General features: G+C 24.2%; 3 protein-coding genes across 4 annotated transcripts in view; 1 reads left to right on the top strand and 2 right to left on the bottom strand.

Annotated features, from left to right (window-relative positions):
• Positions 1–2,799: 2,799 nt before the first annotated feature.
• Positions 2,800–9,527, bottom strand: LOC128956011 (low-density lipoprotein receptor-related protein 4-like). The gene is made up of 3 exons (XM_054301692.1): positions 9,524–9,527; positions 6,828–8,384; positions 2,800–4,628 (listed from the first exon to the last, which is right to left on the bottom strand). Exons 1-3 carry the CDS (start codon positions 9,525–9,527, stop codon positions 2,815–2,817), a joined length of 3,375 nt encoding a protein of 1,124 aa, XP_054157667.1. The 3' UTR covers positions 2,800–2,814.
• Positions 9,528–9,702: 175 nt separating this feature from the next.
• On the top strand, positions 9,703–12,288 carry LOC128955457 (very low-density lipoprotein receptor-like). Of its 2 annotated transcripts, none has more exons than XM_054301129.1 (3): positions 9,703–9,920; positions 10,001–11,963; positions 12,009–12,288. In XM_054301129.1, the coding sequence occupies exons 1-3, from the start codon at positions 9,869–9,871 to the stop codon at positions 12,181–12,183; spliced, it is 2,190 nt and encodes a 729-aa protein (XP_054157104.1). In that variant the 5' UTR covers positions 9,703–9,868; the 3' UTR covers positions 12,184–12,288. The 2 variants fall into 2 exon arrangements, with proteins under 2 accessions (XP_054157104.1, XP_054157105.1); XM_054301130.1 differs by having other exon boundaries at positions 9,704–9,920; positions 12,024–12,288.
• A 3,120-nt stretch (positions 12,289–15,408) lies between these two features.
• Positions 15,409–16,108, bottom strand: part of LOC128955460 (frequenin-1-like) — a 34,246-nt gene continuing 33,546 nt past the window's right edge. Inside the window, exon 8 of the mRNA XM_054301132.1 lies at positions 15,409–15,531. Within this exon, the coding sequence (XP_054157107.1) occupies positions 15,439–15,531 (93 nt within the window). The 3' untranslated portion in view covers positions 15,409–15,438. The remainder of the gene's footprint in view (positions 15,532–16,108) is intronic.

The raw sequence follows: 16,108 nt of genomic DNA on the forward strand, positions 1-16,108 counted from the left end.
ATAATATACAGTAAAATGAAATTTTTTGTTACAATAACAACAAAAACAAAAAATTTTTGTGTGTGAATAATATTCAGTGAATATCATGAAAGGCTAATAACATTTTATTAAATAAATAAATAATTGTATATACAGTATAGATATCAATCTCTCATGTGATACACACACACACACACACTCTCTCAATCAATGATTTAGTAATTACTGTCAATTAAAAATTAATAATAATTTTTCAATTAGTAATAGCAATATGACTAAAAATGTTTTTTGTTGTTTGTTTTATTGTAAATATTAATAAATTACTGATAGATGATTGGGAGAAAAAAAATTAAAACAAAAATATTTTAGTGATTATTATTATTATTATTAACAAACAAAATAGTCAATTGATCGGAATGTCATGTTTTTCATGTGATAAGCCATTTGGCTATTGCTTTAAATATATTCAATATTTATATATAAAATTTTTGGTTTTATAATGGATAGCCCTGTTATTTAAAAATGCTGATAAATAAAGGCATGTTTTTTCATGTAAATAAATTATTATTATAGGTTTTTAGCAAATTATCAAATTCAGTAATAATTTCTTTTTTCACTCTAAACAACAAATTATTTATATTCAATTTTTTTTTGTTTTGTTTTGTTTAAAAATCTACTTTACAAATTGTTTTAAATAGTTTAAACGTGAATATCGATAAATAATTTTTTATATAATTTTTTTTATTATTATTGTTAATTTTCAATGCCTTGCAGTTACTATTTTATTTTTATTTTTTATTGGGAAATAAAATTAATTAAAAAATAAAATAAAACACATTACATTTAGCGTAGTGAAAAAAAAACAAATAAAATAATAACAGATAATAATAATAATAACAGTAGTTATTTTGTATATATAAACTAATTTTACAGTATATTATTAGTTTGAAGTGTAGGTTAATTTAATTGATAGGATTTATTTATTGCTGTATTATTTTTTGATGTTTAATTTAGCAATTACTCATTAACTTCAATTGTGTGTATGATTTTTAATTGCTCAATGATTTCATTTATATATATAGATAATAGATAAGCCATAGTTTACATATTTAATATTATTAATATTGATTTATTAATTGATGTAATATTCAATATATATATAAAAGACCGGATTTATTGAGTATAATAATACTAATAATAATCAATGGTCTGAATCAGTAACGGAAACACTTCAGCTCTGTTTCCTTTCATTTACTTTATATATCATTTAAATTTATATATTATCTCAACAAACGATTGACAAAAAACTAATAATAAATGTTTTGAGAATAAACATGAATTGCTAATTAAAAAATGCAATATAATGTTTGTAATAATAATAATAATAATAATAATAATAATAATAATAATAATAATAATTTTTTTCTGCTAAATATTTAAATATCATATCTACTGTACAACTACTCCTCTTGAGAAAAAAAACAGAGAGAAAGAGAGGGAGAGAGAGATAAAGATTTGCTTAAAATAATGTTTAATTTAGTGAATACAAATATATATATATATATTAATATTTTTTTTATCTCGTTTTTGTTGTCGGAAAAGATGACAAACAAATATTTTTGCCAACAACTTATCGTTTTTTGATTTATTATATAAACACAAATTGCTTAACTATTTGTTTTTTTGTTGAGTGGAAATAAAAATTCATTCACTTATTTATGCAAATGCAATCTTTTAATGTTATTTTAAAAAAAAAATAAGAAAATTATTTAAAATAAATTTGTTATGTCTCTAATAATCGATTAATAAGACAAAAAACTTATTTTATAACTATTTTATTATTTATTATAAATGTCTGTATAAATAAAGTTAGTACTTAATATAAAATTTTTTATTTAATTTAAAATGTTTATGACATTAATAGTATGCTAACACTAACAATTAGATCTGACATAATATCTGATTTTTAAATTGAACACTTGAAAAGCATTTTATTTTTCTTAAAAACACATATTTTGTAATTAAAAATGACAATAATGTAATAATTACTATATATAAATAGCAAATATATAAAATAAAATGGTTAGTGGTATAAGCTAAAATTTATCAATGTCATACTTATTTTAATTAGTAATTATTTATACAAAAAATATTTAAATAAAATATTATATTATACTTTAGTAAGTACTGTATTAATCTATAAAAATATATAAATAATTTTTAATACCAAAAACAAAAATATATAATCAATATATACTATATATATAAATCATAAACATAATATTTTAAAAATAATAATTTAATTAATTAATAAAAATTATTTATAAAATAATACAATGTTTCGTTTAGCACTACGGGATCGGTGACCGTATAATATGTTACGAAACAATCTGAAAGAAAAAATATAATTAAAAATGAATACAAAAAAACTACTAAATTATTATTAATACTTATAATCATCTCTTTTGATGACCAAAACAATTATTAAGACAATTATAAGTACAACGATAACAAACATAAGCCAAGCCATTATGTGATAATCAAATGTATGAATCGTTAATATTTTGACATTTTTTCCATCAATTTTCATATCATTAGGAATGTCATCGACAAGATTTTTGATGATATGAATATCAGATCCATTGTTATTATTATTATTATTAGATTGGATTATATCTACCGCTGATTTATCGGTAGTATTAATAAAATTTATAAATAGTTTGTATTTTTTCTGAATCATTTTGATTTCATGGGGAATGTCTTCGACAAAAACACTGATGGTATGATTGTCTTGAGTTATATTCTGAGCTAACTGTTCATCATTGGTGCCATTCATCAATAGTTTATGCTTTTTTTAATGAAATTGATTTCATCGGGAATATGTTTGACATCGTCTTTAATGGTAAGCATATCGTGTGATATATTCAGTACTTTCTCTTTAATCTCATGGATTTCTTCCGGTATGTTCTCACAGGTCTTCTTGTCTTTAGAAAGAACCAAATTGTCGGTACAGACACAAGTATGTCGTCGATTGGGTGCCAATACACATAAATGCGAACAATGGTTTACATAACACGGATTATACGATTGATTTTGAATTAACGGATGATATATATGGACACCCATTATCTGTTCATCCCTTTCCCGTATGAGTACTGACTGATTATGTCCCGTCAGTTTATGGCTTTTATCCAATGAGTATGTCATCCAATCGCTCCAATAAACCCAGTCTTCAAATACGTCTAATGAAAATGGATGAAAAACTTTGTCTGATATTACAATTACTCTTTGATTTGTCTTCAGATCCATGTATTCAATTCTACCGACTTTAGCATCTGACCAATATAATCGGTTAGTCACCGAGTCTAATGCAATACCGTTTGGCCAGATCAAATTATTGTTTATTAAGTGATGTTTGTTTGAACCATCCATTCCCGCCATATATATTCCCGGATGTTCTCCCCATTCAGTCCAATATACAGTTCCGTTTGATGGGTCGACAACTATGGCTCGTGGCTTATCTAAGACACCAAATAAACCCGAAGCACACATATCTCCATCAATATTACAGACTATTATTTCATGTAAGTCTCCGTCTGTTATGTATATGTTTTCTCCGACCCAATCAATAGCCAAATCTTCAGGTGCTTTAAAGTTTTTTGTGACAATAGGTTTGAAGTAATCACCCATAAGAGTGGATGAATATATTCCAGGAGTTTCGTCTAATTCAACCCAATAAACCCTATCTTTTTTGGCTAAATAGTCGATTCCAATGGTTTGTTTGGATGAGTGAAAAACGGGAAAGAATTGTTTGCTTCGGAGCCAAAAACCACGAATACCTTCACTATTTGAGAACAACAGAAGTGGTTCCTCTTCAGCTGCAATACAACTCCTATTGTTAATCAATTTGTATCCTTCACTACATTTGCATTTATATCCACCATAAATATTGACACACTTTTGACTGCATAGTCCTTTCAAACCGTCATCACATTCATCGATATCAAAACAAGTTGTGTTATCACTACCCAAACTGAAACCTTCGCGACAATAACATTGTGGTCCATCTGATTCAACAAAGCATAGTTGTGAACAATTCTTGGTATGGCATCCACTCGATCGACATTCAGTTCCCTCGTCGTCTCCTTGCGGACAGTCTTTACGTTTGTCGCACAGCTTATAGATGGGAATACATTCTCCGGTAAGACATTTATAAAATCCGTGCTCTTTATCACAAATGTCGTGTTTTGGTTTTGACGGACAGTTAGTCTCATCGGAGGCATCTTCGCAATCGGGAATACCGTCACATCTCCAGCGCGAAGGAATACATTCAAAGGTATTGCATAAAAATCCCGAACACTGGGCCCTGTCTTTTGTACAATTTTTTTCATCGTTTCCATTGGAACAGTCTTCCATACCATCGCACAGCCATTTATTTGGTATACATGTGCCGTAGGTATCATTACAGTGGGTGTGATTAACAGCACAGTGCTTCTCAATGATTTCGTGTCCTGTCTTAACTATTGGACTTCCGCACGACTGTTCATCGGCCCAATTGCCACAATCGTCTTCGCCATCGCATCGCCAAAAATGACCGATACATCTATCATTACCGCAGTCGAAGAAATTTGACGGACATTTGCTATAAACTAAACAATATTATCATAAGTTAATTCATTAGTTTTCGTATTTTTTTATTAATAATTAATTTCTTTTATTACCTAAACAAATGTTAGTAATTAACAAAAATATTAATAATTTAAAAATATACATAATTTTAATAAACAATTAATTTATTTAAACGTTTAACTGGATTTCAAATTAACAATATGTTAAATTTAAGTAAAAATTAAAATATGTTAAAATATGAAACGTATAAATCAAATTATTAAAACTTAATATAACAAACATATACTGAATTAAAATGTTTTTATATAACTGAAATGTTTTTAACAAAATCCAAAATAATATCAATGAAAAACATTTTTAAATATTTTATAAATATAATTTGTATTGTTATTAAATAGTTAGTAATATCAGTAATAATTTGGATGTATAAAACTTTACATTATCATAACAGGATAATGATTAATTTTATTTTCAAATTTTCTCCAAACACCTAATAATATATCCCACATTTTAATTACTAAAATTATAGTAAGTAAAAATAATATATATATGAAATTAGTCTAAACTTATTAATATATTTTTATCTTATTGCATGCAAAATTTATTAAAATTTATTAAAAGAAATATTGTTTAGTTCGTAAAATGAAATGCTACAGACGGACAGACAGACAGACAGAATATAGATTTCATAAAACAAATTTTTAAAAAATGTTTGCTTGAATATATAAAATTATATATATATATATTATTCAATATTTATATTATAATGCATTATTAAGTAATACTGTACAATATGGATGTATATAAAATTTTTAATTATCATAAACAAGATAAATTGATACATTTATTTGCTAATCATAAATGATATTTTAAACTAAATGTATTTTATAACGAATTCTAGTTAAATATAGTTAATATTTTTTTATAAATATTATTGTTATTTAAATTACATGATATGTATGTAACAAAATATAGTATTAATATATACACTGTATATTATACAGTCTTGCAAATAACTTTCGATTTTTAAAAAAAATGATTAGTTTATAAAATTTTATTGAAAGGTATTTAAATAATATTTTAAATATTATTTTGAAATCTAAATTTATAATTTCAAAAGTTATTATCTGATTTGATAATAGTAAGCTTAAGAATATTTAGAATTATTTTACTCTAAAATTATAATTATTTTTTTCAGATTATTACATTTGTTTGTTAATTTTATTTCAATAATTTTAAAATCTTAAATTGTAAACTTATTTTATTAATTAAGTGTAATAATATGTTTATATTATAGTATATATATATATATATACATTATACTCTATATTCTGTAAATTATATATGTATAATATATTGTTTAAATTTATATTGTTAATTAAGTTTATATGATATAAAATAAACTATATTTTTAAAAAATATGTTTAAACTAAAATTTCATTAAATATTAATATTGTATGAATATATAGTTTATAAATATAATATATTAATATTTTTTGTAATTATTTTTATTATTAAGTAGAAATAAAAATTTTATTCAATTATTTTTTTACAAATGCAATCTTTTAATATTATTCTTTAAAAATTTATTTAAAATAATTTAGTTGTCTCTCTCTCTTTCTTTCTTTCTCTCTCTCTCTCTCTCTCTCTCTCTCTCTCTCTTTCTCTCTCTCTCTCTCTCTCTTTCTCTCTCTCTCTCTCTCTAATTGATTCATAAGACAAAACACATAAGTAAACGTTTGTATAAAGTAATACTAAAAAAAGAGAAAGTTTTATTAAAATTTTTATGACATTAATAGTATGCTAACTAGCAATTAGATCTGAAATAATAAATGATTTTTAAATAGTAAACTTAAAAAACTTTTTATTTTAAAACACACATTTTGTAATTAAAAACTTATTGTATATAAAAATAGAAATTATATAAAATAAATATATATTTATATATTATTTGAAATTAATAAATAATTAGTAATCATTTTAATAAAAACTTTTATTAAACATTATATTATTTTTTAAGTATTCAATACTAATAAAATTATATATCATATAAAAATAATTTTAAAAATGATATAAAATTATTAAAAAATTAATTTAATGTCTAATAGTTTAGCACTACTGGTTTAATTGTTACGAATGTATATTACGTTAGGCAAAACTCTGGGAGATAACAAAAATATAAAAATTATTACAAAAAAACTATTACTTCGACTATTATTACCTGTAATCGTCTCTTTTGACGAAAATAAAGACAAAAACAGCAATTAAGACAATTATAACAACAACGATACCAAACATAAGCCAATCCCTTATAATATCATTGGATTCATTTTCATCTATGTCTGAGTGGTCATTATCGGTGCGATCCATAAATATTTGCTGATCATTAAGAAATTGTTGAATATTTATAATTTTGGATCTATTCTCACAGGTCTTCTTGTCTTTAGAAAGGACCAAATTATCGGGACAGACACACGTATGTCGTCTATTGGGTGCCAATACACACAAATGCGAACAGTGGTGTACAAAACACGGATTATACGATTGCTTTTGTATTAATGGATGATATATATGAAGACTCATAATTTTTTCATTCCCGTCCCTTATGAGTACAGTCTGGTTATGTCCCGTCAGTTTGTAGCTCTTATCCAATGAATCTGTCGCCCAATCGCTCCAATAAATCCAGTCTTCGAATACGTCTAATGAAAATGGATAAAAAACTTTGTCTGATATTACAATTACTCTTTGATTTGTCTTCAGATCCAAGTATTCAATTTTGCTTATTTTGACGTCAGACCAATACAATCGGTTAGTCACCGAATCCAATGTAATACCGTTTGGACGGATCAAATTATTGTTTATTAAGTGATGTTTGTTTGAACCATCCATTCCCGCCACATATATGCCCGGATGCTCTCCCCATTCAGTCCAATATATAGTTCCGTTTGATGGGTCGACAACTATGGCTCGTGGCTTATCTAAGACACCAAATAAATCCGAAGCACATATATCTCCATCAATATTACAGACTATTATTTTATTTAATTCTCCGTCAGATATATATATATTTTCTCCGACCCAATCAATAGCCAAATCTTCAGGTGCTTTAAGACCTTTTGTGACAATAGTTTTGAAGTAATTAACCATAAGAGTGGTTGAGTAGACTCTGTAAGACGAGTCTAATTCAATCCAATAAACCCTATCTTTTTTGGCTAAAAAATCTATTCCAATGGTCTGTTTGGATGTTTGATAAACGGGAAAGAATTGTTTGCTTCGGAGCCAAAAACCACGAATGCCTTTACTATTTGAGAAAAACAGAAGTGGTTCCTCTTCAGCGGCAATACAACTCCTATTGTTAATCAATTTGTATCCTTCACTACATTTGCATTTATATCCACCATAAGTATTGATACACTCTTGACTGCACTGTCCTTTCAAAATGTCATCGCATTCATTGATATCAATACAAGTTGTGTTATCACTACCACCCAAACTGAACCCTTTGCTACAAGATTTTTCTTTCGTACAGTTCATCTCGTCGTTACCATTGGAACAGTCTCTAAGACCATCGCACAGCCACTTATTAGGTATACATGTATTGTAGCTATCATTACAATTAATGAGACTTTCGTCAACAATAACAGGTCGTGTCTTAGCACTGGGACTTTTAGTACACGACAGTTCATCGGCCCAATTGCCACAATCATCCAGGCCATCGCATGTCAAGTAGTGTCCAATATATTTTCCGTTACCGCAGTCAAAGAAAATGCTATAAACTAAGTAATATTATCAAAAAAAAGTTTATTCAATAATTTTAGTATTAATTTTTTAGTTACCTAAACAAATATTAGTAATTATCAATAGTAATAATAATTTTAAATTAAACATAATTTTACTTAAATATTTTAATCAGATTAATTAAGAAAATTATTAGAATCTATTAACTAAATATAACAAACTTTTATTGAATTAAATGTTTTATATATAAAATGTATTTAAAGAAAATCTTAATAAAATTATATTAATCAAAACATTTGAAATGTTTTTAATGTAATTGTATATTATATATATATATATATTATATTGAAATATTCTGTAATACAATATGTATAAACTTTTGCATTATCAAACAGGATAATGAGTAAATTTAGTTTATATTTCTTAATATAAGTTTAATTTACATATTATAAACTATACAATTACATGAAAATTAAAAAATAATTTTTTAAAACTAAATGTGTTTTATAACAGATTATTAATAAATATAGTTAATAGTCATATAAATATTATTTATATGAAATGTATTTAAAAATTAAACATAAAATACAATGCAAGCAAAGTATGAATAACCTTAAGTATTATATATTTAGAAATAAGTAACTGTAAAATTAAATAATTACTTTTAATTATTATTACTTTTGTTTGTAAAGTTTTATTTCAATAATTTTAAAACATTAATGACTAAAATGTTAGCTAAAATTAATCAATATCCTGTTAGGATCTAAAAATTTATATTGTTAACTTAATTTATTAATTAATTGTAATAATATATTATGTGAATCATATACTGTAAAATGTTTATATATACTCAATATATGTATCCATAATACAATATATTGTTTACATTTATATTGTTAATTAAGTTTATATAATGTAAAAATAAACTATGTTTAGACCAAAAAATTAATAAATATTAATATTATATGAATATATACTGTATATATCTAATGGAAATTTTATATTAATTAAATAAAACACATTAAAATTTAAATCTTTTGTATACTCAATAGTATTGTGCATAGAATATAATAAATGATAAGAAAATTTAAAAACTTTTATATTTAAGTTATTATTTGTTTAATCTAAATTTTATCACATATTTGTATTTTGAATTACTAATTATTAATTAGTTCACTCATGAATTTTAGATCTAAACTATTAAATTATTATTATTATTATTTTGACTTATGAACGGAAAATATTAAAAAGTTATAGTTGAAAATTTTTATTGTGTCCAATAGTGTATGATTTATATTACAAAATTTTTATAATAATTACTAGTTTTTTTGCTTAAATATCATTACAAAAAAATTGTGATAAATTGACCTGTCTTATAAAAATATTTTAGTTTAATTTCAAACCTCACTCGAGAGCACAGAGAGTGTCTTATACTTTAAAAAAGCATTATTTCTCTCTTTAATATATAGTTTTAATTTAATAATTATTGTTTAGTTTTTTAATTTAATTTAATTTGGAAATAATGCTAAACATAAAGCTCTTTGTGTTTGCTCTGATTGTTGGCTGTAGTTTAGGTAATTGTTAAACAAAATCATTTAATTAAATTTAATAATAATAATATTTTTCAAAAAATTAATATTAATTATGATTTTAGTTTATAGCAAATGTCCGTCAAATTTCTTTGACTGCGGTAATGATAGATGTATCGGTCATTTTTGGCGATGTGATGGCGAAGACGATTGTGGCAATTGGGCCGATGAACAGTCGTGCGGAAGTCCCACAGCTAAGACACGACACGAAATCATTGAGAAGCACTGTGCTGTTAATCACACCCACTGTAATGATACCTACGGCACATGTATACCAAATAAATGGCTGTGCGATGGTATGGAAGACTGTTCCAATGGAAACGATGAAAAAAATTGTACAAAAGACAGGGCCCAGTGTTCGGGATTTTTATGCAATACCTTTGAATGTATTCCTTCGCGCTGGAGATGTGACGGTATTCCCGATTGCGAAGATGCCTCCGATGAGACTAACTGTCCGTCAAAACCAAAACACGACATTTGTGATAAAGAGCACGGATTTTATAAATGTCTTACCGGAGAATGTATTCCCATCTATAAGCTGTGCGACAAACGTAAAGACTGTCCGCAAGGAGACGACGAGGGAACTGAATGTCGATCGAGTGGATGCCATACCAAGAATTGTTCACAACTATGCTTTGTTGAATCAGATGGACCACAATGTTATTGTCGCGAAGGTTTCAGTTTGGGTAGTGATAACACAACTTGTTTTGATATCGATGAATGTGATGACGGTTTGAAAGGACTATGCAGTCAAAAGTGTGTCAATATTTATGGTGGATATAAATGCAAATGTAGTGAAGGATACAAATTGATTAACAATAGGAGTTGTATTGCAGCTGAAGAGGAACCACTTCTGTTGTTCTCAAATAGTGAAGGTATTCGTGGTTTTTGGCTCCGAAGCAAACAATTCTTTCCCGTTTTTCACTCATCCAAACAAACCATTGGAATCGACTATTTAGCCAAAAAAGATAGGGTTTATTGGGTTGAATTAGACGAAACTCCTGGAATATATTCATCCACTCTTATGGGTGATTACTTCAAACCTATTGTCACAAAAAACTTTAAAGCACCTGAAGATTTGGCTATTGATTGGGTCGGAGAAAACATATACATAACAGACGGAGACTTACATGAAATAATAGTCTGTAATATTGATGGAGATATGTGTGCTTCGGGTTTATTTGGTGTCTTAGATAAGCCACGAGCCATAGTTGTCGACCCATCAAACGGAACTGTATATTGGACTGAATGGGGAGAACATCCGGGAATATATATGGCGGGAATGGATGGTTCAAACAAACATCACTTAATAAACAATAATTTGATCTGGCCAAACGGTATTGCATTAGACTCGGCAACTAATCGATTGTATTGGTCAGATGCTAAAGTCGGTAGAATTGAATACATGGATCTGAAGACAAATCAAAGAGTAATTGTATTATCAGACAAAGTTTTTCATCCATTTTCATTAGACGTATTTGAAGACTGGGTTTATTGGAGCGATTGGATGACATACTCATTGGATAAAAGCCATAAACTGACGGGACATAATCAGTCAATACTCATACGGGAAAGGGATGAACAAATAATGGGTGTCCATATATATCATCCGTTAATTCAAAAGCAATCGTATAATCCGTGTTATGTACACAAATGTTCCCATATGTGTGTATTGGCACCCAATCGACGACATACTTGTGTCTGTCCCGACAATTTGGTCCTTTCTAAAGACAAGAAGACTTGTGAGAACATACCGGAAGAAGTTTATGAGATTAAAGAAAAAGTATTAAATATATCGCACGATATGCTTACCATCAAAGGTGTTGTCGATGAACTTCCCGATGAACTCGATATCATTAAGAAAGAGCACAAAATGTTGATGAATCGCACCACTGATGAACAGTCAGCGATTGTTGTGAACCAATCCAGTGATGACAAGAAGGGTTGGCTTACTTTTGGTATAGCTGTTGGTATTGTTACCCTAATAGTTGTTTTGGTCTACATTGTCATCAAAAGAGATGATTACAGGTAATTAAAATTTGAAAATTAAATTTAAATAATTTGTTTATTAAGTTTTCTGACTCCCAGTGAGATCCGTAACGTACTGTACAGTCGTGGCGACCAAATCAGGACTGCAATCAGTTTCAATAATCCTGTTTTTAATAAGGCTTTCGGTCGTCACGTCGATGACGACGAACAGCTCATAGACGATGACATCAATAGTCAACCCGAAGACAACAAATACTGATCTCCTCTATAGACATGTCATATGTATATATAGTTTATAAATGATTTTATTATTGAGTTTTTAGAGTTTTATTATATTATATTTGATTATATTATTATTATTATTATTTAAAACATTAGCATAATTTATAATTTATATATATATATATATATACATTTATTTACACTGTATTTAATTTAAAAATAACACATTAATAAAATTGATTTTATTTTTTAATAATATCTTTAATATACTGTGCTTTTTTACCATTACAAGTAATGGCAATTATTTGATTTTTTAATTTCATTATTATTGAACAATATTTAAGCTAAATTTAGCTCTTAATATATAAATATATACTAATACTAATATATAATAAATTTTATAGTTTTATTTAATAAAAGTTTTAAAACAGTTATTATTTTTATAATGTTATATAAGTAATCTTAATTGACTATTAGAATTAAATTGAAAATAGAAATTAATATAATAAATACTATTTATATATAATATAAATTGAGTTTATTTTTTGATATTATTGTGCTCTTTGTATTACATTTTATTTATAAGTTTATCGGTTCCTCTATAATGATATCAATATCATAATAGTGAACAATATATATATATATGATATAATGTTAATACTTTTATATAATTCATGTTCATTATTGTTATTATTATTATTATTTTTATTATCAACATTAAGATTATAATCAATAAAAGAATAACTATATATATAAAGATATATTGTATGTATGTATATGAAAAAATTAATTAAAATGTTTATAATAATTATTGATAAATTATATAATAATAATACTGTAATACAGTAATACTTTTATAATAAATAAATATAATTAATAATAAAAACAAAATGTTACTTTTAGTTATTTTACATGTGCTTTAATTATATACAATATGCAAAATAGTGTAAATTAATTATATAATTTAAATGTTAAAAATCACTAATATATTATTATTAATATATTAGATAATTAAATTATTTACTGTATAGTTTTAAATTGTTTGACGACATAATATGTGGCATTATATTTGATGGGTGTGTATGTGTGTCTCTCTGTGTGTGTATATACTGTATATATGGGTTATGGATATATAGTCATACAATAATTTATTGATATATTGTATCATACAAATGTCAAATGGGTAAATCATCAATAAATTTTAAGTGAGATACTAATAATAATAATAATAAAGGAAGTGATTAATAGGTGCTTAATCAAGGCAGGTATAACACATATTGTTGTCTTTTATGAATTATTGTCAATTTTTTTTTGTAATTTAACAAAAATTTATCAAAAGTTTCAAAAACATTTTGTGTGAAAATAGTTGTGTGAGTTTGGAAATATCAAAGTGTATTTTTATTACCATAATTAAATTATATATTTATTAATACTATATATATAATTTATATATCTTTTTTGAAAATTAGAAAATAAAATATTTTTAAAGATATATTAGGGTTTGGTTAGATATAGTCAACCTTTTTTGTGAAGACAAATGTGTTAATTAAATAATATATTATTATTAAAAAAAATAAATTTAATATTTTTGTTTATTATATTTGTCAAGAAAACATTTTAAAAACTTTATTGCATAAGAAATAATAATTATATTATTATTATTAGTTAATAAATTGTTTTAAACTATGATTATAATATTTTAATCAATTTATAATACCGTATGTGTGCAAACTTTAATTTAAATAAATAAAAAATAATTAACATATTTTTATAAGCATGTTAAAAACAAAAATAATAATATAAATTGAAATATTTGCTAATAATTTATTATGATTTTGTGTATTATTTTTTGTATTATTTATATATAAATTATTTACAATTTCTTTATTTGCTAACATAATAATTTTCATTAATAATAATAATAATAATATGATAATTTTTATAATTGTGTATATTTGTGTATATATATATATATATGTACTGTACAATTATAAATTAAATTAATTTATTAAAATTTATATAAAAATTTTCCTACAATTTGTCCTTCGCATTAATATCTACTAATGTTGAAAATTAAATTTAATTATATATATATTTTTAATATATTCATAAAAATTCAAATAATTTTTTGAGAGTTAACACAATAACTATAATTTACTTTATATATTAATTTTAATTAAAATGTCTCTTTTATTATAACACTATGTTTATTTAATATGTTGAATAAACTGCATAATGAAAATAACATTTTCAAACAAAATTTTTAAAATTTCCATACAAAATATTACTATAATTAAATTAAACTCAACAAATAAAGCAATTGTTATATCTATATATATAAACTATGTATTGAAACAAACAAATGGTGCCAAAACATGTAAAGCATTTTTGACACAAAAATGTTAACATTTTAAATATTATCATATAATTTATATATATTAATGATAATAATAATAATAATAATTGTTTGGCTTTTAATAATTTTAATGTAATATTTACAGAGATTTGCAATATATTATATATTTGACTAAATTAACTTGACTTTTAATAATAGTTTTTTTAATAAATATCAAGTGCATTATATAATATTTGATTATATTTTTTAATAAATAATATTTGATGTAAAATACTGATAATATAATGAGTAGTTAAGTTATTGTTAATTATTTATATGAGAGAAAAAGTCATTTAAACTTTGCTTATGGAGTGAATCTAAAAATGTTATTAACAAATACACACTTTTCAAATAATATTAATTTTCAAGTAATATTAATAAACTGTATGTTTATTGTAATATCCTTTTTACTGAGCACCGATAGGTCAGCTTTTATTGTTAAATGTCATTTAATCAGTTAAATATTAATATCATATATAAATTATATGTTAATAATACAGTTAAATTTTAAATTAACTTTAAAACAATAATTTTTTGCTTTTAAAAATCAATAGATTGATAAATAAACAAAATTCTAACTAAATATTTATATATATAACAAACAAAATTATTATTTTTTCATAGTTATATTTATAATAATAATATAGTTTAAATTATTATTGTATCATTTATATATTACAAAATTAACTAATAAATAATTACTTAGTAAATGAGCAAATAAGATATGTTTATATATAGTATATATTTTATAATGGTTTAAGTTCTGTCTTAACTGATGATTGAAAACAATGGTTGTATCATAACTTATATGATAATATATATACTGTTTTATATTAAAAATTATTGATTTGTATGGCATATATTGTTGTTGACAGTCCTATCCTATCCATCAGCAACTTATGGTGCATACAGTGATAGCGCCTGTACTATCTTCGGGTCCTGTTTTGAGCCCTCTTTGAACTCCTCCAGAGTTAGTTTGTTGTCCTGGTTCTGGGGGGAGTTGAGTAGGGGTTGGGATTAGATAATTGTGGAAAAAATTATAGAGATATTAAATTAATATAAATATTTTTGGAAAATATTATTTGTTAGTTTTTTTGTCACAAATTTTCATTTATATATAAATTATATCAACTAAACATAGATAGAAATAAACGAAAATACATAAATTCAAGTTAAATATTTATTTCTCAATGTCTCACATTTATATGATATAATCCAACTCTAAAATTCATTACATATTTATTTATATATCTATTGAATATATATATAAAGAATTTATAAAAAAAAATATTTAATATATTTTTGGAAATATAATAACAAAAAGGTATGATTTTCTTTAAATTTTAAAATTATATTTTTTTATACAACAAACGTCTAATCAAATTCTTGAATTGAAATTGAAAATTGAAAATTTATATTACATTGTATTTGTATCTATAAAAGTTTAGCATTGTCATTTAATATTAAAAAATATTTTAAACTTTTTCTTTAGAGTAGTCAAAAAATAAATAAAAATATTATTTTCAATAAAAATTTATATTTTTATCGGCATAAAAAAATATTGATA

This window comes from Oppia nitens, unplaced genomic scaffold (assembly GCF_028296485.1).
Source record: "Oppia nitens isolate AA-2021 unplaced genomic scaffold, nextdenovo-longstitch-racon4-pilon3 scaffold2_pilon_pilon_pilon, whole genome shotgun sequence".
NCBI classification, from domain to species: Eukaryota; Metazoa; Arthropoda; class Arachnida; order Sarcoptiformes; family Oppiidae; genus Oppia; species Oppia nitens.

What these genes read in the sequence shown, in the direction of transcription:
- LOC128956011 (XM_054301692.1), bottom strand. An exon ending in CAAAAGAGACGATTACAGGT is followed by an intron (nt 4,629 to 6,827) that starts AATAATAGTCGA and finishes AATATTGTTTAG; the next exon opens with TTTATAGCAAATGTCCGTCA.
- LOC128955457 (XM_054301129.1), top strand. Translation starts at nt 9,869, where the DNA reads ATGCTAAACATAAAGCTCTTTGTGTTTGCTCTGATTGTTGGCTGTAGT. An exon ending in GATTGTTGGCTGTAGTTTAG is followed by an intron (nt 9,921 to 10,000) that starts GTAATTGTTAAA and finishes TTATGATTTTAG; the next exon opens with TTTATAGCAAATGTCCGTCA. An exon ending in ATCAAAAGAGATGATTACAG is followed by an intron (nt 11,964 to 12,008) that starts GTAATTAAAATT and finishes TTGTTTATTAAG; the next exon opens with TTTTCTGACTCCCAGTGAGA.